Genomic DNA, 26,159 nt, shown 5'->3' with positions numbered 1-26,159 from the left:
GTTTGGGCTAAGGTTCACTTTGTCCATAATTTCCCCCTTCTACAAACTTGGGGTGCCCCTTGGGGCCCAACCCAAGTATTGTAGGCTAGAGCTTATAAACTCAACAAAACTCTCTTCAAGTTTCAATGTGGGACAAGCCTCACAAGGAAACCCACATTCAAAACTTAAATGTTCAATTCCACAAACCCAAAAACGACGTCATATTCCCATTCACTCATAAATGGTTTTGACGAACCGTCTTCTTCGTGTGACTTGCCACACCTCTTCAGACCCACCCCAAAAGACGTTTGGGGTCCACTCAATTTTGGGCTCAAAGTCGGCCCAAAATATGCCTTATATAAACCAATTTTCCAACACAAACAACACGGTGTTGTTCGGCCCGTTGGGGCCCATCACGGGTCTTATTTTGATAATCTGAACCGTTCAATGTGTAGAACTCGTCAAGTACTATATATTTGTAAAAAATCACGTCGATCGGATATTGCAAACTATATGATCAAATCAGTTTTGTATAAAAAAATGAATGGCGTTATAGTTAACGATTGAAAAAAAACGAATCCGATCAAATAGCTATCAATATTCGATCAACGTGATGTTTTACAAGTATATAGTACTCGATGAGTTCTACACATTGAACGGTTCCAATTAGCAAAATGGGACCGTGGTGGGCCCTTATGGACCGAACAGCACCGTCCAATGTAATACCCGAAAATGAGGCAACCATTTCTTATATCAAATCACTCTGCCGAGACGGAACGGGCCCCATAATGTTCTTGACCTAGTCAAACAATATTTCCCTCCAGGATGGCACTTTGTTCCTCTCCATCTTGATAAGACAATATCTTTTTATAAAGATATTCTCTTTCATCACCAGTCAATTATTATTAAACCAAGTCATGATCGAGTCTGTCCTAGTAAAATTATTTATCATTCTCTTTATATTCACACTTTTGTTTCTCTCGATGAATGGGGACTTCCTTTTCAACATAAAAGTGGATTTTGGCAAATCCAAATACACCCTAAAGACCGTTACAAAACTGCTTTTACTATACCTTTTGGTCATTACGAATGGAATGTCATGCTTTTTGGATTAAAAAATGCTTTTAGTGAATTTCAGAACATCATGAATGAAATATTCAATCCCTTTAGTTATTTTTCCATAGTTTACATTGATGACATCCTCATTTTTTCCAAGTCCATTGAAGAACACTGGAAACACTTTAATTCTTTCTTTCTTATCATTAAATATAATGGTCTAGTCATTTCTGCCCCTAAGATTAAATTATTCCAAACCAAAGTCATATTTTTAGGATATCATATTTATCAAAGTACTATTCTTCCCATTAGTCAATCTATTGAGTTTGCATCTAAGTTTCCTGATGAAATCTTAGATAAAACCCAGCTACAAGGGTTCTTAGGATCCTTAAATTACATTGTTAAATTTTACAAAGACCTTCAGAAAACTTTTCAACCCCTTTTTGATCGATTAAAAGATAATCCTCATCATTAGTCTTCTACTCATACTGCTATTGTCCAACAAGTCAAAAAATATGTCAAGATTTTGCCTTGTCTTGGTATTCCTACTGAAAATTCATTCAAAATCATTCAAACTAATGCCTTTAATATTGGTTACGGTGGCATCCTTCTTTAGTATGTCATTCCCAAATCCTCTGAACAAATTGTTCATTTTCATTCTGGTGTTTGGAAGAAAGCACAAAAAAAAAATTATAGTACTATTAAAAAATAAATTTTATCAATTGTTTTATGTATTAGTAAATTTCAAGATGATATTTTAAATCAAAAACATTTATTACGTGTTGATTGCAAAAGTGCCAAATATGTTTCGGAAAAAGTTGTTCAAAAATTGTTAGTAAACATATTTTTGCCCGCTGGCAATGTATTTTAAGTATTTTTGATTTTGATATTGAATATATTCGTGGTAGTCAAAATTTCATTCCTGATTTCCTTACTCTAGAATTTTTATAGGGAGGATAGGGATGGCAGCCACTCCTTTTATTTCATATCATAAATCAAAAGTCACCCATTACAAAAACCTTATTTACCAAACTGCTTATCGTATTGCTTGCCTTAAGTCAGCTCGCAAAACCACTCGTCGTGCACAATACATTCAGTTTCACCAAATTACTAGTCGCCGCAATTTACTTATTCATTATAATAATTGCCTTAATTACCATATGAACAAATTGGATATTCTCAGTGGATGCTAAATTTTGTCTATTCTCTTCCAGATGTCTAGTTAAAAACCTCAAAAACCTCCCAGTAAGGCCATTGTTCCAGCTAATCAACCTGTTGCCCTTCCTCCTATTGATTTAGTCAATTGTTACTAAGTTCTTGGTAATATCCTAAACCTAGTTATACATCTGCACTTGCCATAGACCCATTTGCAGTCACTTACTCCTTATCCACCTAATCCAATCAGAACATCCAAAACTGATTATGTTAAATTTCAATCAACCAATTTATTCTTCAAAGAACCTGTTCACAAGAACATCCATAATGTTCTTGACCTAGTCAAACAATATTTATTGAATAACAACTCAAGCTTTTGGTCACACTGTAACTTTTAAATTCTTATCTCCTCCTGAACTCCGAGAATTGAATCAGCTCAAAGAATGTTCCATTTCTCACTCTATTCATTAATTAACCAAACAACTTAAATTTCTCAAAGAAAAAGTCAAATATAAAAGAATTGAAACTCAATTAACTAATCCTATTCTTATTACTCAAATTGAAAAAAATTAAAAACAATTAGAAAACACAATTTGTTCTACTTAGTGCCTTCTGGCATAGGAAAAAACATGTTGTCACATTACCTTATATTAAAAGTTTTAATGAAAAACAAATTCCTACTAAATCTTGACCCATCCAAATGAATAATGAATTAATCGAAATGTGCAAAATTGAAATTAATGAATTACTTAAAAATAATATCATTAGTAAAAGTAAGTCACATTGGTCTTGCCCTGCCTTTTATGTAAATAAAAATGCTGAACTTGAACGTGGTGTCCCATGCTTGGTCATTAATTGTAAACCATTAAACAAAGTTTTAAAATGGATACGCTATCTGATCCCTAATAAAAAAGATTTAATTAAAAGACTTAGTCAAGTCGTTATCTTTAGTAAATTTGACCTTAAGCATGAAGTTTATTAAGGTTTGGAGTAAAAGGCTTACTTAGAGTTAATAATTGTGGGTTAACAGGAGGAACGACTTCAAAATCAGTTTGAGTGGGTGAATCCTGAGATATAGTATCTTCGTCTTGAAGATGTGTGTGAGTTAAATAAACTGGTTTTCTAATTTGGGAAGTAGAAGAATTATCAATTCCTTTTAGCTTACTATGCATCAACAACGTGGCTTTGATACCAAAGGAGGGTGGAAGCAGCACTTATAACTTAAATAAGAAACAACTTAATATAACTTAAATAAGAACTTACAATTGTTTACTGAAAACTGGATAACAGTTCTTCAAAATACATAACTTGTAAATCAATTTGCAAAAATGATAATTATAGAGATAGATATTCAAAGGAGGGAAGAAGCAGCACATATAACTTAAATAAGAAACAACTTAATATAATTTAAATATAACTTAAATAAGAACTTACAATTGTTTACTGAAAACTGGATGATAGTTCTTCAAAATACATAACTTGTAAATCAATTTGCAAAAATGATAATTACAAAGATAGCTATTTTTTGTGGTATTGGAACTCTTAATTCTAACTCTGATTTTCGAATGACTGGAGTAGCTTTTTTATAAGCAAAAGAGATGACTGTGAACCATGTGAAGGAATCTGACTAAAAGACGCACATGGAGGCACATGGGTGTTGTCTGTTGCTTTCGGTGAGTGACTAAAGTTGATTGCTGTTTTTGATTGTGGAAAATTGTCTGTTTGATGAATAGTGAATAGTAACTTTGACTTTTTTCACTATTCATTGCTTTCGGTAGAAGCATATGACTGATGGGAAACCAATATAAATACAAAACAACAGTTTTTCTCAAAAGAGAGTAGTGAGTGAAGCTGTTCTGCATATATAGAGAATCCAATGACTGGTTGTTTAAGCATATGGGTCCTGAGCATCTTGAAACTGGGGCCCATAAGGATCATTATTAGTTGAAGCCTCAAAGGAACTGGATTCTTCAGAGGTTTCATCTTCAATCTATGACTTGGCTTGGGCCATCAATAACTTGGCCATCTAGATCAATTCATCACTGGATGACTTGGGCTTAGCTTTGGGCTTTGACTGATCTGACTTAGATTTGGATGACATGGGCTTGGAAGAACTGGTTGTTAGGGATCCAAGATTGACGGAAGGAAGTGAGCTTCCTTGTATAATTGAAGCAGTTGGGTTCTGCTGAGCTTTAACTATAGCAGGAGTTGGAGCATGAATATTGATTAGGAATTCATTCTGGACTTGATCAATTATGCGTGGGGTTTTAAAATTATCCCACCATTTGAAAAAGTGCTAGCGGATGAGTATGTTATCAGAAATTCCATATTGCCATTTAAATATCCAAGGAACTTTGTACTTGGACATAAAAATGAGTAACGAGGGAAATTGTTTTTGTTGTTGACTGGATTTAAACACAGTATGCTTAAATTATGGTGGGATAATTATCTCACAACAGATCTACGTGAATCCATCCAATATGCAATTCAATTAGATGACAATGATGTCCTTGTATTTGATGAAGACATAGGATCAAGTAAACCTGATGGTATTAACACTTTAATATATATCATAATCAAACATTTTATTGGTACACCTATTAATATTCATTCTCAAATCCATGATCAACTTAGTAATCTAACGTGCCCTACTTTAAGTGATGTTAGATGATACAAAGATGTTTTTACTTCTAGAGTCATGCTTCGTGATGATTGCACTAAGTCATTTTGGAAAGAAAAATTTATTAATGGATTACCTAGTCTTTTTGCTCATAAAATTCGTGATGTCCTTAGTCAACCTAATGGTATCATCGAATATGATAATTTAACATATGGTGATATAATTAATATAATTCAAAAAGAAGGATTAGAAATGTGTGTAGATATGAAACTTAGTCAAAAAGCTACTAAAGATAAGAACAAAGCTAAATATGAATTAGGTAATTTTTGTGAACAATATGGATTACCTCCTGTTGCTCCCTCACGCCGCAAATATAATAAAAAGAAATCTTTCTCTAAACCTTATACTAAATATAAAAATAAATATTCACCTGCTAAATCACATGATAAATTCTATACTAAACCCAAAAAGAAATATCATAAGAAATTCAATAAAATTCCTAAGTCAAAATCTACCGCCAATATTACATGCTACAATTGTTGTAAGAAATGTCATTATTCTAATAAATGCAAAATCAAAGAAAAGCTTAATCAGTTACAAATTACTGATGAACACCAAACTCAAATATTTACAATCTAGTCACTCATCTAGTGATGATACTCCCTCTAGTGATACGTCTACCTATTATTCTCCTACTGATTATACCGATAATGATATTGAATTAGGATGTAATGATACTTGCTGTAAACAAGTCACTGTTCTCACTAAATCTCAACAAGAAGAAAAGTCTTTAATTGACCTAATTAGTAAATTAGAAAATCCTGAACTCAAAAGACAATACACTAATAAGTTAAAATCTTTACTCATCAATAAAGATAAAAAACCTAGTAATGAAAAACCAATTATCAGCCTAAATAGAACTTTAGAAAGGCTTAAGAAAGAAAAACATAAAGATATCACTTTACAAGATTTAGACAATGAAATTAATCAAATCAAAGTAACTATTAAAGAATTAAAAGAGAAAGGCATATCATTAGAAGAAGAAATCGCCATATTACGAATTAATAAAAGTCTCCAGAATTTTAAACAATCTAACAAATTTGGTTTGTAATCTGAATCTAGTTTTGAACCAAACCCTGATAAAGAAATTTTTGACAATACTGCTTACTCTCCCTAACTTCTCTTACACACTAATTTATACAATTTTTTAACACATTTTTTCGTAAAAGGTAAAAAAGTAAATCCAAACAATCATCTTTTTTTCCTCAACATTTTAATTTAAAAAGTTAAAAAATACACTTATTTAAGATATCCCAAACAACCCCTAAGAAGAAAATTAGTAGATTATCCCATATTTGTTTGAAATCTTTAAGTATAAGCCATGTGATGTAATGATCATTTTTAAATCCCCTCATCTGGATTCTTTCATTCCCCCTCATTTTGTATCCACTCCCACATGGGCCTCAATTAATTCTCCATATATGCAAGAGACCACCAATTCAGTGTCCGCTTTCATATTTAAACATAAGAAACAGAATTGGCCGAGCTATATGGGTTGTGTTTGTTTGAAGGGATAAACAACTTGCAATGTTCCAACCACACGGATTAATCTTTAAAAAGCGGTTACATTCTTATAGCAGAAGAAAGAATACCATAAAGGGTTTTTCTCATGGTTTTGAGTTCGGTTGAGGGGCTCAATCTTTCCCATAACTCTCTTCAATATGTTGCCAAAGGGTATATATATATAATATATTCAGTTGAATTTATGAACAAAGCTTCAAGAGATTTTATCAACTACAAAAAATTCAAATTATTTCTCAACATAACTAAATACTAATATCAGACCAAAGCATCCACGATACACAGGTTCATGAAACCAATGTTTCTCTTCATTTGCCTTTCCTACGCTTTTGCATTCCGACACATTCTGAGCAATACCACTTTCCCTTCGGTTGTTCTTTCAGACCAACACAGCCAAAATGGAACCACTCTATCTTACACTGTCAAAACAAAGCAAGTCCATTTCATCAGATCACAGGCTTAGAAATATGTGATCACACAAGAAGAAATTTTTTTTTTTTTTTGATTACATACATCAGGATTGTCACATGCAACCATCTCTCCATAGCTCACTTGGTTGCAGAAACAGTAGGTGGGTTCGTTGGGATCCACCGGTAGATCCAAATCCATAGTGGTTGGATTTGCAGTTGCTGATGCTGTTGTTGTGGCAGCCAGGCGAGTCCTGCACAAATAGGCACTTACTAAATTATTAAATTGATAAAATTGTGATTAAAAATGCCTTTCCAAACTACATGGCGCAAAGCACAGGAAGGAGTTACCAAGTGAAAGCGGCCTAGTTGATGCCAACAAAAATAGATCTTATGATTTAAAAGTTGTCAGGTTATTTATAAAAGCAGGCTAACAAAATGTTCAATCAGCTACTGTGTTTCTTAAACCCATATGGTAGTAAACTCAGCTAAATAACCATTGACCATAAAATATTTCAGATTTTGACGATGAAAGATGATTCTAAGATTTAGGATGAATCCAAGAGAAAAGTGATAATATAGATCAACAACATATTAAAGTAATTTATTTAAAACAATGACAACATGGTTCCTTATCAAGAAAGAGGGGAAAATAAAAGAAAAAGAAGAAAAGGAAAATAATTATTACATGATCATAAATAGAATTTTACCTATCAGAGCTTCTATTTAACCATAACTCAAAGTTGGATATTAATTAGAAACCCAAAATGAGATGCAACTAACAATCAGAAACTCAAAACAGTTTGACCAGAAAAATTTGATATGACTTAATTGGTATTTTCAACAAAAAACATCAAAGTAACACCAAAATTTACAAATTAGTAATTAAGCATAATATGCAGACATATACAAATAAATGGTGCCTGTTATCAAGTTTCATTACTACTTACAGGCCACCAATGAACTCTAGAATTATGTTGGGACTTTTGAGTTTTTCATTCTTCTCGTTCAAATTTTAGTTAGTATAATTTACTTTAAACATCAATCACTCAATTATGGTTCATTGACCATTCAGCAACAATTGGCCCATATACTCTGATTCCTGATATCAGCTAAGGCAAAACCGTAGGGAAGAGCTTCTTTGTCAGTGTTCTATTAGGACTACTCTTCCCCCATAGCTCCTACTATGCCAACTCCTTATCTTCTCGTTTGTTTTCCATTATCTAATTAAATCTTCATATCTAATCTCTCTCTCTCTCTCTCTCTATATATATATATATATATTTATGCATATTAAATTAGGAACTTTAAAAGTGGTAACAATAACCATAGTAATTATCAAGTTTCAAATCCAGCTCCCAAAAAGCAAAAAAGCAATCAGGATCAAAAGCTTCAATAGCCTAAATGTGAGGTCTAAATAAATCTAACAGGGACTTCGAAAATCCAGGTATAGGAAATGTAGTTACTTCTTACGCCCTCCTCTGCCACTGGTAGATTTAACATTATTTTCGAGGTTTTGAGCAGCTGACCCAGTTGTAGCAGCACTTTCTCTTTCTGGCACAAGTCGCAATGCAACATTTCAAATAAGGCCACCATTATATGGAAAACATAGAAGACGATGCAGAAGCTAAAAGAAACATACCACGCCGAAGCTCTTCATCAAATTTTTTCAGATATTGATCAAGTTGTTGAACGTGAGCATCTACCTGTTTCATAATCACAATATACACTCTAACCAAAAAACAAAAAGGGGAAATTTTCAACTCAATCCATGATATACTTACAACTGATGCAAAAACAAGATCTGTGAAATGTTTCATTGCCGCATAAAAATTCAATGAACACATATGTTCTAGCAAAAATTCATTCATCAGAATCCCACAATGACCATAATGAAATATAGATGTCCTTACACATGCAGAAAATGATATATGGGTAAAAGAATTCAGGGAAATTCTACTATACACACCCCTAAGTTATGTCATTTTTTTCTTTAGTTGTGACCAATTAACTTCTTTAGTTATGATCTTATTTTAGTTATGACTCATGAGATCTATAGTTATACCTCATGTGTTGTTTTGTTATGATTTTTTTTATTTGTTACGACTCAAAAAGTATTAATTTATGCTATTTTCTTCTTTAGTTACAAGGTGCATATAGTACATACCCTTTGAGGGGGCGCGCACCATAGTCTTTCCCAAGAATTCAATCTATTTTCAAATAGAATCAGGATGGGTGGATGTCTGGAATGGAGAGTCCATGTGAGACTCAATCCAATAAAGACCAAGAAGATATACTCAAGAACAAATTTAATTAAGAGCTTCATTGTAGAAATCATACATAATCATTAAACAAGGAGCGATGAAATCCTTAAAGGGCCCTACTTGTAGAATTGTATGGTGCAGAAAATAAATACAATCCTCAAAAACGACATGACTCAAGTTATATTCAATAAACAATGGGCAGGTTATAAACAGTTGACTATTACTTGCGGAATAGGTTACAAATAATAAAATACTTGACTACAACCTAAAACATGTCTAAAGGTCACTCTTCCTCACGTACCTCAAATTTAAACACACTTATCCCTAGGTTAATTGGGATGCCACCCAAATACCAGCTAGGCTTCAAAACCACTGTCCAGTCAAACAAATAAGAAGCTGAACTCAAGTCGTTGGGATGTGGTTTTGAATAATGCCAACTAATGACCAATCCATGTAGCCAAACCAAAGAAAATGGGGTTAAGGCTTGTTGAGTTGAGTGGAAAGGAAATTCAGGAACAAGATATCCACTAAGGTATTTTAGCCTCTAACAATCAATGAATTAAAAAAAAATGAGCTAAGAATTATGGAACCACCACATATGCTAATCATCAGTATAACAAATGTGGTCATTTAGCAGAGACGGAATGACAGAGTGCCGTGTTTTGTACCAAATCATATGCTTGAACAGCCAAAGCAACCTTCTCATCAGCAATCCTGATGGCATGCTTTTGCTCATCAAGTACCTCATCTGAGAACCTGATATTTGAAGCATCTGGTGTAATGTTACCAGACTTGATTCCCCTCTTAATTTCCTCTATTTCCTGTTCACAGTGCTGTTCATTTTGCTGCTGGATATCTGTTTATAAACAAAGTCAGTAAAAGCTTGTTTAAGAGTTTTGTGGGGGGAGACAATATGATCACATGCATTGTCCAAATAAAAATAAAACAAAACGAGCTGCATACACTGATATACATAGAACAAAGAAAAATACAGCTCTAAGGTCTTGGCTCAGCTCATCAACCGGTGGGATACAGATTGATTACGGCCCTAGGCTTAAATCTTGCCTAGCAGCATGAGAAAGAGAGAAATACCAACAATTGACAGAATTATAACTTCACATATGCAATTATTATAACCAATATTGCCTCCCCAAATTACACTCCTACAAAATTTTATTCTCTTTATTTACTTATTTATGCATTTATTTGTTCTCTGCTTTTCTTTTCTTTTCTTTTTTTTTTTTGGGGGGGGGGGGGGGGGGGGGGGTTTGGAGTTCATCCATCACAGCGTAAACCTAGAGAACCAAGAGATCAGAATGAATGAATGGAAGAAAAAGAAAACTATTGATTACAATTAAATGTACACAAAATCCAACTACATGTTTCTTATGTTATAAGCAGTAATCTTGAAACCTCTTGCATCAGTTTTATTCTCACAAATTTCCTCACCAAATCAGTTTAGAACCTCACAATAAGAAATGCATTTTGATGATTAAAAATGGCAAGAAAAAGATTGTTCAAATTTAACTGAATAGCCCGAAGCCCAAATTCTCTCTGTCAGCACTCAGGCCCAAATGGCTCTGTCCATTGATTTAGCTGAAACTCAACATATATATATATATATATTTTTAAAATGACAAGTCATAGAGTCCAATTTATTGATGGCAACCATGGTATTAATCTGGCTCCCACCCAACAAAACCATGTAGTCCAAGACAGTGGGAAACATACAGGAGCAAGCCAGCACCAGAGAAGAAAATAAATTGATTTAGCTCCAACATCAAGGAGAAGAAACAAATTTCAGAAGGGACTTATAAAATAAATAAATAAATAAGGTTTCACAGGAGTGGTGCAGAAAACTATTTTTAATATTAAGAAAGAATATAAAAGACATAACAAAAGCATGCTTTCAGCAGTCCTTATCAACTAAAGCATACCTTGTAAGCTTTTATCTAAATCACGCAACAATGCATACTTCCTTTGAAGCATATTTGGCAGTGATTCCAAATCTGAATAAAAGCAATTAACTTAGTGAATCCAACATTACTCAAGTGACCATTGATGTAAAACCTATCCACATGAAAATTCAAGATCATATAAAATCTAGAAGAGGATATCATCAAATATAGAATCCCCCCAGGTAACTCAATTTAATAAATATCTATCACCAATATAAATATAGATCACATATAACATTAACAAGAGAGAGCACATACATATCATTGATAGAAATGACCAATTTTGGAAAAGATTCAAATTCATAATTCCGTATCAGAGATTCAATTTAACAGGCACTACAAAATCTATGTATTAAAACTCAACAATATACGGACTCCAGTGTCCTTGTCAAATCCTCATTCACTGTTCTCCGTGCTTGATCAACCAAGTATAAACTCCTTTATACTTCCAGAATGCCTTTGGAATCCACCAAAGTCTTCAACAAGGATGAACCAATGACTTGAATGCTTGGATACTTGATCAATCTTCAGAGTAGGGGCATAAGCCTTCAATTCTCCAAACTTACTTTGGTCTTCCCCTAGTCATGTATTTATAATTGAGGTGTTCAGCGTTCTAGGGTTGCTTGAATACCAATCTCATCTAAATCCCGAGTTCAAACTGCCTTAGAATTTGCAAAATCGTTGCCTTTCACTCGAGCCAAGAGAAGACCACTCACTGATTTTTGGGGTTTTGAGGCAAGAAAAGAACGTGTTGTGGTTGTGTGTGGTTTCCGCAATTTTTTGGGCCACTTGGTTGGAAAGAAAAGAAAGGATCTTTGGGGACAAGTTTGATGATGTGGATTTGTTGTGGGACAAAGTATGTCACTTGCCATCGTTTTGGGCATCTGTTTGCGCTCCTCACCCCCACTCATTTAAAGGGGTTCCTTTCTTTTTTTATTTCTAAAGATTGGGAGAACAGTTTGTGATGTATAGGTGTTTTCTTTGATTTATTTAGTGAGCGTTTGCTTACCTAGTGGAGTACTACTTGTCCTTTTTTTGTATCTCTTTTTATGTCTCAATAAATTTCCTTTTTGTTGCCGATCAAGAAAATAGAAGACCACTCAAGCCATGAAAATCCTTAAGAGTTTGGGTGCGTGCTGATTGCTTGAGCGAACTTTGGACCACTCAAGTGGTCCTTGACAGGTGGTGGCCTACAATTGGCTAAAATTCCAGCTTCATGCACTTGTAGTCTGTGTTTCCATGACTGGTTGCACTTCAAGTTGCTTCCAAGAACACTTAAAGTCCAATTCTAGTAACAACTAGGTTTTGTCCAATTCTCAGCAAAGAGAAGTCCAATGCTTAAATAATTACAATTTACAACTTCAATTAACAATTACAAATCAACTAGGTTTTGTCAAAAGGGGTTGCCAACCTAATCTAAACTTCGAGAGATTAACAATGATGATGAAATGGACCACTTGGTGAAAACAGCTGTATGTTTCACAAGCTGACAAGTCACTTTTAATTTTTCATAGTCCAAATTAGTCAATTGAGTTGCCACAAGACCAAACGAAAATATCTAGCTTTAAAACTACCAAAAATGGGACAATATCAAACAAGAAGACCAAAAAAAAAAAAAGAAAGGCGAGAAATTGAGAGAAGGGGCTTCGACATCAGGAACTTTGTTTACCAAATAAATAAATATCTTGGAGCATCAACTATCCATTTGATAACTAGTCTAACCCACCAGCGACAACCGATCACTGCTTTGAAGTGCCTTCTTGTATCATGATTGATCCATCACAACCATTCTTGAGTGGGCCAAATTGAATTTTCAGTTCAATAGAGTAAACACCCATCGAACCTTAAAGAAAAATAGCTGCCGTTAAATGTGAAGGTTTTTCATCAACCCATGATCCCTTGCAATTTTCGTTGTCTTATACTAGAGTTTCGACCCAAAACCCCTCCTAGCTAATTTCATTTTAATCACAAAACTAACTAGTGTAATTCCAAATAAACCATTGAATTAACAGGTACTCTACAAATGCTACACAAAGCTCTAGTATTTCAATTTAAATTCCCTATACAAAAGCTCTGAACGAAGACCCAATCGTACGAGTGCACTATAAACCCAATTTGTTAGGAATTCATGTTAAAATATCACCAATAACCCCAAACTCTAATTTCAGCGTAAGTGTGAAGAACCATAAAAACACAATTTTGTAACGAAAATCACAATTGATTGACAGCTCAGAACCCAGAACGTTGCGTTGATTAACAAATTATGCAGTGAGTAAGTTCAGATTTGGCTAGGGTTTCATCTGAATCTGAAATGTAAGCGTCAGAAAATTCAAAACAAGTAGTAAATTAACATATACATATTTATAGATGCATTTATATATAGAGAGAGAGGGAGTTACTGGCTTGAAAATCTTCGAGAAACGACATTGTCTAACAAATTGGGGATCTTTCTGATTCGGTGCACAATCTCAGTCGTTGTTGTGTCACCGGGTATTCCCGCCACAGATAGATTACCTTATTTCGGTTTTGTCCAAAGCGAAACGATAGCCAAATCTACCCCATATTCTACCAAATCGAATCTACTGCTTTTTTGGGGGGGTAATTTGTGATTTAAATTACATCGTCAAACTCTTTAATAGTTAAAGCGAAAACGTTAAAATATTCTTCTACATAGGCTTCTCCTAGAGAGTGTTGTTGGACTTTTCTGGATCTATCACACGATTATATTAAAAATTCAAATCGTTTAATATGTTCGGCTCATTAAATATTTTATTTTTATAAAAATCACGTTGATCGAATATTAATAATTATTTTATCATATTATATTTATGTCAATTTTAAATATAATTTAAAAGTAAATTGTTAATATAAGTGTAATATGATCAAATAATTATTGATATTCGATAAATGTAATTTTTTATAAAAATAAAATATTCGATAAATTTTACACATTGTACGATTTAAATTATTGATGTGAATTCCATAATGAGCCCACAAAAATTCAATAAAACTCTCCAGTTGATTTTTCAGGTGGAGAGAAGGCCTCTCCCTATAATTATTGGGTGCAAATTACATATACAACAATGATTCATCTCCCCTTTTCCTCCCACCCTTTGACCCCCTCTCTTTCTCATTGGTTACATTTTCTTTTTCTTTTTCTTTTTTTTCCTGCTCCTCCAACCATCACCTGTCACGTGGCAAAGGAGGTGAGGGGGTGACCCCCAAAAGGGAGTCCCAAGCATTATTCTTACATATATTTTCTTCATTTTTTTTATAAGCAAAATTTAATCCTTTTACTTCATGTACGGTTTACTTTTGAACACTTAAAAATGAGCAATAATCTCTCATGAACACATCTCTCATGTCCGGATACATGTCTCCTATTAGTTAGGCCTTGTTTGTGGACATATGTTTTTAATAATTTTTTAATTAAAATATAATATAAAAAAAATATGTTTAAAAAAAAAATTAATTTTTTATAAAAAGATGTATAATAAAATAATATAAATAATTAAAAATGAAAAAATTGAATTCAACCCATGAGACTTCACCTGACTTGCTGTTAGGCGAAGTCCTGCCAAGGACAATTTTACAGCATGAAGTGACCTGTGTCTTGGGGAAAACATGGGAGTTGTTGACAAATTTATCAAGAAGGTGAATACATACATTTTTTTGTTATTTTTTTTTTGTGTATACAAATATTTTTAAAAACAACGCTGCTACAGACCTCGACAAACTGAGGCGCGAATGCCTCGAATTGAGCTGGCAGTTCAAACTCTGGGTACATTTCACGCGCCTCACTCAGTGTACATCTCACGAGCCTTGAAGACTGAAGAGAACAAATCTGCGTATCTCGGAGATAGAGAGGCAGACGACCACGACCCAAGGGCTTGACCCCAACGATGACGACGACGACCTAGGTGGCCACCGACGACAAGGAAGACCATCGTTGAGCATCAACCACGGTCTAGCAGCCTCCAAATCGTCCAGTTTCTCTGAAAATTTCAGCCTCCAATGGCCAAGAAGCAACTGATTCGAGGTATTGCTTCAAACACATTCTTTGCTTTACCTTGGTTGAAATTTTCTTGGTCCATGATTTTGTTTGTTACATGAAATTTTCTTGGTCCATGAAATTTTCTTTGCTTTAATTTGTTTGATACATGATTTTGGTGTTTTGTATTCATGCATTCTAGGTGTTTGTTGAAAGTCCACATAGAAAATTTTTGTTTGGTTATCACCAAGCCCTTTACATTGTTTGTTAGCAACATGTGAGCATGCTTCTATGATAAATTAGCAACAGATGCAATAGCTAATGAGTTAGCAACCTATGAGTTAGCAGCAGATGCCTAAACTTAGCAACAGGAAATTACAAATGCACATACCCATTGAACAAGTTCTTATGATGAATTCTTGACAAGAGAATGAACTTGTGAAAATTATTTTTAATTTCCTAAGGAAAATAAATGTTGAAACTTTTATCATGGACATACATACTACCCTGTCCAATTTTTGGTTTGATTAATTTCTTTTTTTAACATTTTTTTGTTTTGTTTTGGCCTCAATTTCCTGTTAAGTTTGGGTTAGAAATGAGTTATGATAATTATTTGTCTTAGGCTTGTGTATATGATGTGAATTTTTACGAAGCTGCTACAGACCTCGAATATAATTGGCGCGAATGGCGTGAACAAAATCTGTTACCCATTATGAATTTTGTTTTTTGTTTACATATGTATCCATTATGAATTTTGTTTTTTGATCAAAATATGTTAACAGAATATGTTTTTGAACAAAATGGATAATGAACAGAATATGTTAACAAAATGGATAATGCAGATATGTTTTTTGAACAGAATATGTTATCAATTATTTTCTTTAACAGAATATGTATCCATTATCCATTTTGAACAGAATATGTATCCATTACATATGTATCCATTATCCATTTTGTTTCTTGCTCTATTTTGTTTCATTGTGAATTTTCCATGGATTGTTATGAAAAATGTTATGAAAATAAACTTGTTCAAATAACAAAATCTGTTATCCATTTTGTAGAAAATGAAGTTGTTATGACATATGACCGTATTGCCGATATCGATACATATCCTGAATTTTATATGTGATAATTTTTTACTGTCCCATCAAAATTCTGTTTCACATGTTTTTGATTAGTTCTTGTTTCAAATGTTTTGAATTGTTAACCTAGAAGCTTCATTTTAGCAACAAAAGGATGGAAGGTTCAAACAATCCTAGTCAGGAAGTTGAAGAACCCGAGAGTGGTGAAGTTGAAGAACCAAAGCAGGGATGTGTTTTACTTCAAAGCAAGAAGTGTATGCATTTTATGCAAAATATGCGAAGCACTTTGGATTTGCTATAGCTTATGGAACACAAAATTTTGGTAATGATGGGGAACTAAAATACTTCGGAATTGAATGTACTCGAGCAAGGATGAGAAGAAAAAGATCGGAAGTGAACCCGCTAGAACCATCTTTGTCATCTAAAAATGATTGTAAAGCAAAACTAAGAGGGAGTCTACAAAAGGATGGAACATATAAGTTGACAACCGTTGTGCTGGAGCATACTCACGACTTGGTTCCTAGTGACTCACGGCATTTTGCTATGAATAAGAGAATTCTAACTCCTGTGAAAAGAAGATTAGAAATAAATGATGAGGCAGGGATAGGAGTGGCTAGGAATTTTCATTCTATGGTTGTTGAAGCGGGGGGATTTGAGGCATTAACATTTGACGAACGAGATGCCAGGAATCACATTGACAATACTAGAAGATTGAGGCTTGGAGTAGGAGATGCCGAATCAGTTGCGTTTTATTTTCATAGGATGCAACAACAAAATTCGAACTTCTACTCTGAAATGGACTTTGATGGAGAAGGACGCTTGCGGAACTTATTTTAGGCAGATGCAAGGAGTAGGGCAGCTTATAATGCATTTGGAGATGTTGTCACATTTGACACAACCTATCTGACAAACAAATATGGCATGCCGTTTGCTCCGTTTGTAGGAGTTAATCACCATGGGCAGTCAATTTTGTTTGGTTGTGGGCTATTATGTAATGAGAACACCGAGACATTTGTATGGCTATTCAGAGCTTGGTTAAGTTGCATGTCAGACACTCCTCCGAATGCTATAATAACTGACTAGTGCAAAGCTATGCAAAATGCCATACAAGTTGTCTTCCCACAGGCTCGACATCGTTGGTGTTTATGGCATATAATGAAGAAAATTCCAGAAAAATGGAGAGCCTATTCGGAATATGAATCCATAAAGTTTGCTTTGCAAAAGGCAGTTTATGAGTCTTTCACAAAAAATGAATTTGATGAAGAATGGCAAGCAATGATTGAAAAGTTTGGTCTACATGATAACGATTGGTTGGGGGGATTATATGATGAGCGACATAGGTGGATTCCTGCCTATGTGAAAGACATGTTTTGGGCTGGTATGTCAACCACACAACGAAGTGAGAGTATGAATGCATTTTTTGATGGATATGTCAACTCGAAAACTACTTTAAAGCAATTTGTTGAGCAGTATGACAATGCCTTGAGAAGTAAGGTAGAGAAAGAGGCCAAAGCAGATTTTAAATCTCGAAACAAATTGTATGATTGCCTAACGATGTATGCTTTTGAGAAGCAATTTCGTGAAGCATACACAAACGCAAAATTTAAAGAGGTTCAAGCAGAAATGAAACGATTATTGTATTGTCGTGCGACTCTTGTGGAAGAGAAAGGATCAATTTGTACTTATCATGTGAAAGAGGCTATTCCAGTTGGTGAGCAAATGAAGAAAGTGGAATTTGTTGTCTACTGTAATTGCATAGAATGTGACATCCAATGTATGTGTCGGTGGTTTGAATTTAGGGGCATTATGTGTGGCCATTCACTTAGTGTGCTCCTTGAGACGTCCACATATGAGGTTCCGGATAAATACATTGTGCCGAGATGGAGAAAAGATTTGGAAAGAGGGTACACATGCATTCCTACCACATACAGTACATATGGGGCTGTTCTGAATGCAAAGGTGCATGATAACTACCACAAGACAATGGATGAAATTATAGAAATTGCTTCCAACGATGATGCTAAGCACAAAGTCATTCAACTTGGGTTAATAGAAATCAAGGATAGAGTGAGACAGGTTGAGGCGGGTTGTGCGAGTAATGTGCCACCTTCTACTAGTGGTGTCCCACCTTCTACTAGTACTGTCCAACCTTCTAATACTTCCCCCAAAACTCAGGCCGGTCGTAGTTCTACAAATGCAAGCATGACTCGCAAGGTGCTTAGTCCTATGGTTGCTCGCCGAAGAGGCCGTCCATGTACCAAACGGAAAGTTAGCAAAGTGGATGAAATAGTAAATCGGTTGAAGGGGAAGAATAAAAGGGCATCAAAAGTACAGGTAAATTTTTTATTTTGTTTGATATGTAAATCTCATAATTTTGTTTACTTCAAACACTCACCAATGTATGTTCTTATAGGGTCGTAAGTTGAATTTTGCTTCTATGGATGGAATGCAAGCGAGCCCATGTATTGATGGCACATAGGAGAGTATGTATGTACTGGTATGTTTTAAATATATGACATGAATTTTTTTCCCTTATTTTCATTTGCAGATATGTTGGTCACAAAATTTGTTCATATTATTTACTTTGTCATTGAATAGGCACAAGGTAGCCCAATGCAAATGGTGGATAATATTGAAAGCGGATCTGTTAGTCATTCACGAATGGTGACCAACATAAGCAGTGAAAGTGGACCAATTGCTTCGCAATTTATTGAGTTGAATATAGATGTGGATCCAAATGCCCCTTTCTATTTCTAGTTTTTTAGTAGTAATTGTAAGACTTTGTTTTTGTAAACTTTCAATTAAGTCTCATATGGTTTAAAGTGATTTTGGATATAGGCTTGACAATGTTGTGTTCAATGTTGTGTTTTATGCTGCTGTAGGCTTTGTTGGTATAGGCTGCTATACACTCTGTTGTGTTGTGCTCATGTGATGTGCTGTGTTGTGCTGCTATAGACTCTGTTCTGCTGTGTTCTGTGCTGCTGTGCTGCTGTGTTCTATGTTGATGTGCTGCAGTGATGTGTTGCTGCAGTGCTGCTATAGGCTTCACAATGGTTGCTGAGTTGCTGCTAGTGTACTGCTGTGTTTTGTTATCTATTTTTATTATAGATATGGATGTTGAATAGGTGTTGAACAAGTGCCATTATTTTAGCCTTGGGAATTATTGAACAACTGTTGTTGCAGTGCTGCTATAGCCTTGGGAATTATTGAATTTTTCCTGCTATTATTGAACTTTTTGTTATCTATCATTGTCTTCAATCTTTTCTCATGTCTGATATACTCCTGAGTTACTTTTGGACTTTTCGGCTGCTGTGTTTTTTTTTTTTTTTTCTTTTTCTTCTCTCTATAGAATGACAGAAAATGTGGTCTATATAAAGTCTTTTCTTTTCGGCTGAGTTAGTTTTGGTGGTTTGTTCTTCTTCATGACAACCAATTCAATTAATGTCACTGTTTCCCCCTCTCTTCCCAACCAAAAGTTGCTTTACTGTGTTGATTTTATTTGATTGTGCATCCTTGAGCATTTTGGTGATTTTTTGGAAACATGTGTATTCCTTCCAATTTTTTAAGATTATCTACAGATGAATATTTGATCACTATCATGAAAGGAAACTAATTGAAATTTTTCAGAATAAGCTTTAAGAAATTACTCAAAAAGTTGTTAGAAAATGGGGTGAGCTAGATTCTTTTGGACTGTGATCTAAATTATTCAAATTTAAGTTACAAGAATAAAAAAAAAAATTGAATTTTACTTTAAAAAGTTACAACATAAAAAATTATAAAGATGTTCTTTATACATAGAAACTTGAATTCTTAGCAAGTTCCACTTTAAAACATAAATCAGTACTACAAAAAATGTTCTTTCTTCATAGTAGTTTGGTTTAGTTCAAAACTGTTTTCTTACTTCTTGTTTTTTTGTATTACTTTGTTCTTAGTGAAATTTTTTCATAGTTTAACTTCTTCTCTTTATATATATATAGTTGTTGCTGGTCCTAGTTGTGGAACTGTGAAACACTAGAAACTTTTTTCACAAGTTCACTCAACACAGCAACTATATGAGCCATTCATTATTTATGTTCATTAAAGAGGCTTATGAAATATTTCTGAGCTATGATGTTTACAGAAACTATTCTTTGTTTCCGTAGCTATGATAATATATTTCTGAATCTTTCTGAGCTATGATGTTTACAGAAACTATTCTTTGTTTCCGTAGCTATGATAATATATTTCTGAATCTTTCTGAGCTATGATAATATATAAATTTCTGAGCTATGATAATATATAAATTAAATATCACACCATAATAAATAAATTAAATCCTTCAGAATTTCAGTTAAAAAAGAAGACAAGGCAGTATCTAAACTAGTCTTTAAAGTTCTGCTTAAGGATTAAAATGAACAAGAGCTCCTTTGGAATATGTCTAAACTAGTCTTTAATATTTATCTTTAGGAATATGTCTTATGGTTGCTGAAATGTTAAGATAAGCTACAAGGTTTCTTAAGCTTTTTAGTTGAATTGGTGGTAAATTTACAATCTTTTAGTCAGTATCTTAGAATATTTTTTAACATGTTTCATGGGCACTATTTTGATGTGATAAACGTATGGTTTATGGTTCTTAATTTTATATATGTATGTCATATGGTATTTCAGGGGAAAGAAAAAGAGTACTCATATATTTCATTGAAAAAATCATATTACCATGAATTAGCATCCCAAAAACACACACATTCAGCAGCAACACATAGAATCCATAAAGATACCCACATTTGTCAATCATTCTACGAAACCATACGTCCATTCCAAAACCAAATGTATAAGTTTACAACATTCATTTTAACATTAAACAAATTAACACCATTAAACCAGTACACACTATGATTCATTATTTCTGTTAGAATCATTCCTCCCCTCATCTTCATTCTTCCTATGAATAAGATTAGGCCTCCATTGGATATTTGATGCATTGCCATGTTGGGTAGTAGGCGCCCACCATGCAAAGTAATTGCACTTGCCATCTGCACACTTGAAGTAAAGCCTCCTCAGATTTTTCTATGAGTCTGATATCTTAATGGCTGCTTTTTTGCCACATTTACAACTTCGATTTTCGAACAGGCGACCATTCATTGCTTGAACCAGCGGAGGTATAAGCCATCGACATGTTACTCCTAATAGTAGGAATTTAACAAATAATTAGTACATTATTGAGCATAAAAAATACAATTCTCTGTTCATAATGTCAAATGGCCCATGGAATGAAGAAGGTATATGGTTTTGCTGGTGAAGTTTACTGTTGGAAGTATGATAGCCAAAAAAATTTGGTATTGTTTTTCAAAATTACAAAGCATTTCATTGAGGCAAAATGAAAGTCTAGAAACAATAATTTGGCCATTCACAAAGCATTTCATTGAGGCATTTTAGCATACACTTGCAATGCAAAATGTAAGTGTAGAGAGAATCACACCTGCTTTCAATTATCACATATGCCTTCAATTCATCAATTCAACAAGTTGATTTTTCTTTTAAAATTAGGACAAAACTCAACAAGTACATTTTCATAACATTCTTCATCACAGGACTTTTGTTCTGTTTTCCAAAAATCCTCTCCAGCTTTTTAGCAAGTACGATTTCAGCAAGTCTATTTTATGAAGTAAGATTTCATAACATTTTTTTATGAAGTATGATTTCATAACATTTTCAGCAAGTATGATTTTTATGAAGTATGATTTCATAACATTTTCAGCAAGTCTATTCAGCAAGTATGGTTTCATAACAGTTTTTTGAAAAATCACACAGCTTTTCATCATGAGGATTAAATGGAGAGAATTTCAAAAAAAAACGAAAAAAAAAAAACAAATTAATCACTAAGCTTTATCATGGAGATTAAATGGCAATGATTTCTAATAATAATAAAAAAAAAATATGACCTTGGTTGTCAATGGAGGAGATTTGGGGATCTAGGGCTTGGGTAACTGTGCAACGTGTCAATGCAAAGAAGGGACGCCGGAAAACGTAGGAAGCCCGCCACCGCCGTCGATGGGTTGGCTGATTTTGCTCTTGTTTGCTAGACCGAAATAGTGTTTGGGTTTCAATAGAGTAGAGACAGAGAGAGGGAGTCCCAGATTTGGGTTTGAAAAGAGTAGAGAGTGAGATTGTTTTTGGGTTGAATAAGAGAGAGAGATGAAAGGAGAAAGAGAGCCACACGCGTCACAGAGTTCATTCGCACCTCACGCTCTCGAGGCCTGAATCATTTTTCTTTTACTTTTAAAAATCTTTAAAAATATTTTTAAAATCTAACATAAATACAATAAACATATAAAAATATTTTAAAAAATCTTTAAAATATTAACAAACAAAAAGTACAAAAAATAAAACTTTTTTTTTGTATTTTATTAATTTTTGTAAATATTTATGTACACATATTTTACTTTTTCCATACATGAAGGTGCATACGTACAAAATTTGCTTCAAATTTGTAATATACTACAACAAAAAAACAAGGAAAATGAAAAATTAATTTCCAATGATGGCTGCCTAGTACACTATCGTTCATGGAGCTATTGTGCATAGGTTTGTAGGTCACTGTGCATAGATTTGTAGGATAAAAATTATAGATTTTTTTTTTTTTGAATGATTTTTAAAATTTTAAACTAAAATTACCGCTTGCCAAACGAGGCCTTAATGTTTGATGGCCTTATGAACAAAATTTGAATATATATAATTGTTTGCAAACCATCGCTATTGATTAAGTCTGGTTATTTTTGTATGCCTATGAATCAAACATGAAAATTTTTAATATTATCTCATAATAAAATTCTCATATATGTTTGTGTGGGTGATTTTCCAACCACACTGCCCGCTTAGTAACCAGCTGGAGAGCACTGGCAGAATAGATGGCACCTGACTGACCTGTAACAGAAATATAAGAATCCCGCGGTGGTTTCGACCACCCGGGGGCACTCCGACGATCAAGTCAGTATATTTCTCAAAGATAAATCAAGTACTAAACTCACAAGCTTGAGTATCAAAAGCATACCTTAGACCCATGGGGGTGCCTCTCTTTTATAGCCAATACAATCCTAGTCCCAAAAGGAGCCTGGCCCTATGGACTTAGGATTACTACTAATCTGGGACTCCCAGTGGGATTAGGATAAACTCTCTAAGAGTCTTATCTTTACCCAAACTGAAGTCTTCTCCCAATCTAGGACTCTTGTCCATATCCAAGTTGAGTTCCCTCTTCATTCTAGGACTCTTGTCCCTTATCCGCTTATCTCGGATTCCAATATCTTCGGGTCAACCTCGGCATAGCCGAGATGACCTCGGCGCAACGACCAAGACACGTGGCACCTCGGCTGACACGTCGGCGTCACCTTGCCACGTGAAAGCAGGACACATCAGGTCTGTGACTACGGCACGAAGCTAACTTTCCTAATGTGATCCTAAGTACAACTTATGTTCACATTAGGGGGCAGTGAGAAGGTGTAGGGGGAAGGAATGATAATTAAGGAGCAAAGAATGTTAACACTTGTTGAAATTTTTGAGCAAATTACAAGATGAGTTAACCGAAGGTTATGAAGTCTACCATTTGTTGAAATTTGTAGCAATTTACAAGTTTGGTATAGCCGAAATAACACTGAAAGACGTTTCCAAGATATGATCATCCGAGATGACCAACTAGCTTGTTAAGAGCTGAGAAGGTTGGCAAGTACAAAAATGAAGACCTTAAAGAACTAGGGACTGAAAGCAATAACGTCGGACTGATCTGCTTCGACGGACGACGATGGTTCAGCCTCGGCAATCAGTCGGAGGAGTTTCTCGACCGTTACCTCGGCATCAATTTCAAGAAAGAAGCAAACTACTCGGCATCAGCGGCAGGTTGTGTCTCACCCCCAGAAGACAGTTGGAAAGAACTTCTCAGCAGCCTTCTCAGCCACGAGCTCAGCATCAATCTCCTGAAGAGTTTGATCAAAGCTTTTCTCGGCGATTGGCACCTCGGCGTTTTAAAAGCAAGGATTAAAAGCAAAACTCTGGGAAAAGACACAGAAAACAGAAACAAGAATGTAATTCGTAAATCAAAAATGGTGATGAAGCTATCAGGAAATCAAGACAAAAAGATTGTACAGGAGTGTCAAGCCAAGAACAGTGGCAGAAATCAACAGATATGTGAACAATGTATATTCAAGAAGATGATTTGGAAACAACGGGTAAAACAACAATGATGGTTAACAATGAAGCAGAGCTTCTTAGAAAGCAACAAGAAGTAAAACCAGGAGGAAAAGTGGCTTACCAGAAAGAGGGAAGCCGGAATGAGAATTGCCGAAGTCAGACGACAATGACAGAATGACGTAAAGCTTCACTGGAGGAGAGAAACGAAGACAGTTGCAGAAGCTTGAAAGCTTAGAACAAATGACGGATTTAAGCAAAAGAGCTAGAAAGAGAAGAAGCCAGAGGATTAAATGAAAGAGAAAAATAGTCAAGAAGACGACAAAGTTCAAGAATAAAGCCAAGTATACAGGCACTAAGTAAGTATGTGAAGAACAAGAAAGTAATGAACCAGACATGATACTAGCAACAGAAAGCGGGTATGACAAAGAACAGTTCCAGGCATTTTAGCAATAAGAAATCAAAAACTTGAAGACAGACAAGAACAGAAGGCCACAGATGGCAAATAAATAGATTCAAAGTAAATCAGAAAAGTTATGAAAGATTGAGCTTAATAAAAAAGTAAGAGTTTATGAACCTACAAAGTGAAATGAACGCCGACATGAAAATCGCCGGAGTCAAATAGGTGATTGGGAATCGGGAACTCACCAGAGAGTGTGAGTGGAGCAGTTGCAAAGCTCTTAGTTTATGAATTAATGGAACCAGAACCTCGGCTAGGAGGTGCGATTTCAAGCAACTTGGAAAGCATGAAACTTGATTCTTGACACAAGTGGACAGTAAAGTCTAGAGAACTTTGAGGTCGGCGAGTTTGATCTCGGATAGAGGGGCACAGATGAACGAACAGTGTAGATTCCATCACCTCAGAATGTCGAGGTAATAGAACCTAGGGGGCAGTTGTGGGGATATATTTTCTGAGTACCAACACGTGGCAAGGTGACGCCGACGTGTCAACCAAGGTGCCACGTGTCTTGGTCGTTGCGCCGAGGTCATCTCGGCTAGGTCGAGGTTGACTCCGAAGATATCGGAATCCGAGATAAGCGGATAAGGGACAAGAGTCCTAGAATGAAGAGGGAACTCAACTTGGATATGGACAAGAGTCCTACATTGGGAGAAGACTTCAATTTGGGTAAAGATAAGACTCTTAGAGAGTTTATCCTAATCCCACTAGGAGTCCCAGATTAGCAGTAATCCTAAGTCCATTAGGGCCAGGCTCCTTTTGGGACTAGGATTGTATTGGCTATAAAAGAGAGGCACTCCCATGGGTCTAAGGTATGCTTTTTATACTCAAGCTTGTGAGTTTAGTACTTGATTTATCTTTGAGAAATATACTGACTTGATCGTCGGAGTGCCCCCGGGTGGTCGAAACCACCGCGGGATTCTTATATTTCTGTTGCAAGTCAATCAGGTGTCATCTATTCTGCCAGTGCTCTCCAGCTGATTACTAAACAGGCAGTGTGGTCGGAAAATCACCCACACAATGTTAAATCCCTTTAATCACTATATCACCATCACAAATTCATTATTATTATTGTGGTTGTTGTTGTTATTAAGGCATTCTTTGCCGTGAACTCAGTCCATAACCCAAGAAAACGATAATTTAAAAGATAAAAAATGCTAATTCATAAATTTTATCATAAAATTTACTCAGAAAATAAATGTGTAAATAAAATTTGACGTGTTGTTGTGAGCCATTACTATATTTAATCTGGCCCATATAATTTTGGTTCTGAGTATTTTTTTAGACATTATTTCTAAGAATGTGGTATCAAGTATTAATGAATTTGAAATCTTGTGAAAGGAGGTGAGAGAGAGGGGTCCCCAAGGCTCCTAAGTATAGTTCCTTGCATTCTTGCCAACTTTCACCAATTCCATTTCCCCCCTCCATTTCAAGCTCACAAGCCCCCACAAA

The 26,159-nt window shown here is 34.8% G+C and overlaps 3 protein-coding genes across 4 annotated transcripts; 2 read left to right on the top strand and 1 right to left on the bottom strand.

The window, feature by feature from the left end:
- Positions 1 to 6,532: 6,532 nt before the first annotated feature.
- Positions 6,533 to 13,716, bottom strand: ING1 (RING/FYVE/PHD zinc finger superfamily protein). 2 transcript variants are annotated; one of them, XM_028257239.2, is made up of 7 exons: positions 13,420 to 13,716; positions 11,000 to 11,071; positions 9,731 to 9,918; positions 8,441 to 8,504; positions 8,265 to 8,352; positions 6,905 to 7,052; positions 6,533 to 6,810 (listed from the first exon to the last, which is right to left on the bottom strand). In XM_028257239.2, the coding sequence occupies exons 1-7, from the start codon at positions 13,445 to 13,447 to the stop codon at positions 6,700 to 6,702; spliced, it is 699 nt and encodes a 232-aa protein (XP_028113040.2). In that variant the 5' UTR covers positions 13,448 to 13,716; the 3' UTR covers positions 6,533 to 6,699. The 2 variants fall into 2 exon arrangements, with proteins under 2 accessions (XP_028113040.2, XP_028113042.2); XM_028257241.2 differs by lacking the exon at positions 11,000 to 11,071 and having other exon boundaries at positions 13,420 to 13,590.
- A 2,605-nt stretch (positions 13,717 to 16,321) lies between these two features.
- On the top strand, positions 16,322 to 16,930 carry LOC145793808 (protein FAR-RED IMPAIRED RESPONSE 1-like). Its single transcript, XM_082876678.1, has one exon. It carries the CDS (start codon positions 16,322 to 16,324, stop codon positions 16,928 to 16,930), a length of 609 nt encoding a protein of 202 aa, XP_082732804.1.
- A 93-nt stretch (positions 16,931 to 17,023) lies between these two features.
- Positions 17,024 to 18,572, top strand: LOC145793807 (protein FAR1-RELATED SEQUENCE 6-like). Its single transcript, XM_082876677.1, has 2 exons — positions 17,024 to 18,427; positions 18,507 to 18,572. The coding sequence occupies exons 1-2, from the start codon at positions 17,186 to 17,188 to the stop codon at positions 18,570 to 18,572; spliced, it is 1,308 nt and encodes a 435-aa protein (XP_082732803.1). The 5' UTR covers positions 17,024 to 17,185.
- The last annotated feature ends 7,587 nt before the right edge of the window (positions 18,573 to 26,159 follow it).

The sequence above is a fragment of the Camellia sinensis genome, chromosome 6 (assembly GCF_055761805.1).
Source record: "Camellia sinensis isolate YWXY chromosome 6, ASM5576180v1, whole genome shotgun sequence".
Lineage (NCBI taxonomy): Eukaryota > Viridiplantae > Streptophyta > Magnoliopsida > Ericales > Theaceae > Camellia > Camellia sinensis.
This window is presented reverse-complemented; position numbering and strand designations above follow the sequence as displayed.

Coding starts and splice junctions, on each gene's coding strand:
- ING1 (XM_028257239.2), bottom strand. CDS start 13,447: ATGTCGTTTCTCGAAGATTTTCAAGCCA. Junction 9,919..10,999: donor TTTAGATAAAAGCTTACAAG/GTATGCTTTAGT, acceptor GTTTATAAACAG/ATATCCAGCAGCAAAATGAA. Junction 8,353..8,440: donor TGATGAAGAGCTTCGGCGTG/GTATGTTTCTTT, acceptor GACTTGTGCCAG/AAAGAGAAAGTGCTGCTACA.
- LOC145793808 (XM_082876678.1), top strand. CDS start 16,322: ATGTGTTTTACTTCAAAGCAAGAAGTGTATGCATTTTATGCAAAATAT.
- LOC145793807 (XM_082876677.1), top strand. CDS start 17,186: ATGCAAAATGCCATACAAGTTGTCTTCCCACAGGCTCGACATCGTTGG. Junction 18,428..18,506: donor AAAGGGCATCAAAAGTACAG/GTAAATTTTTTA, acceptor ATGTTCTTATAG/GGTCGTAAGTTGAATTTTGC.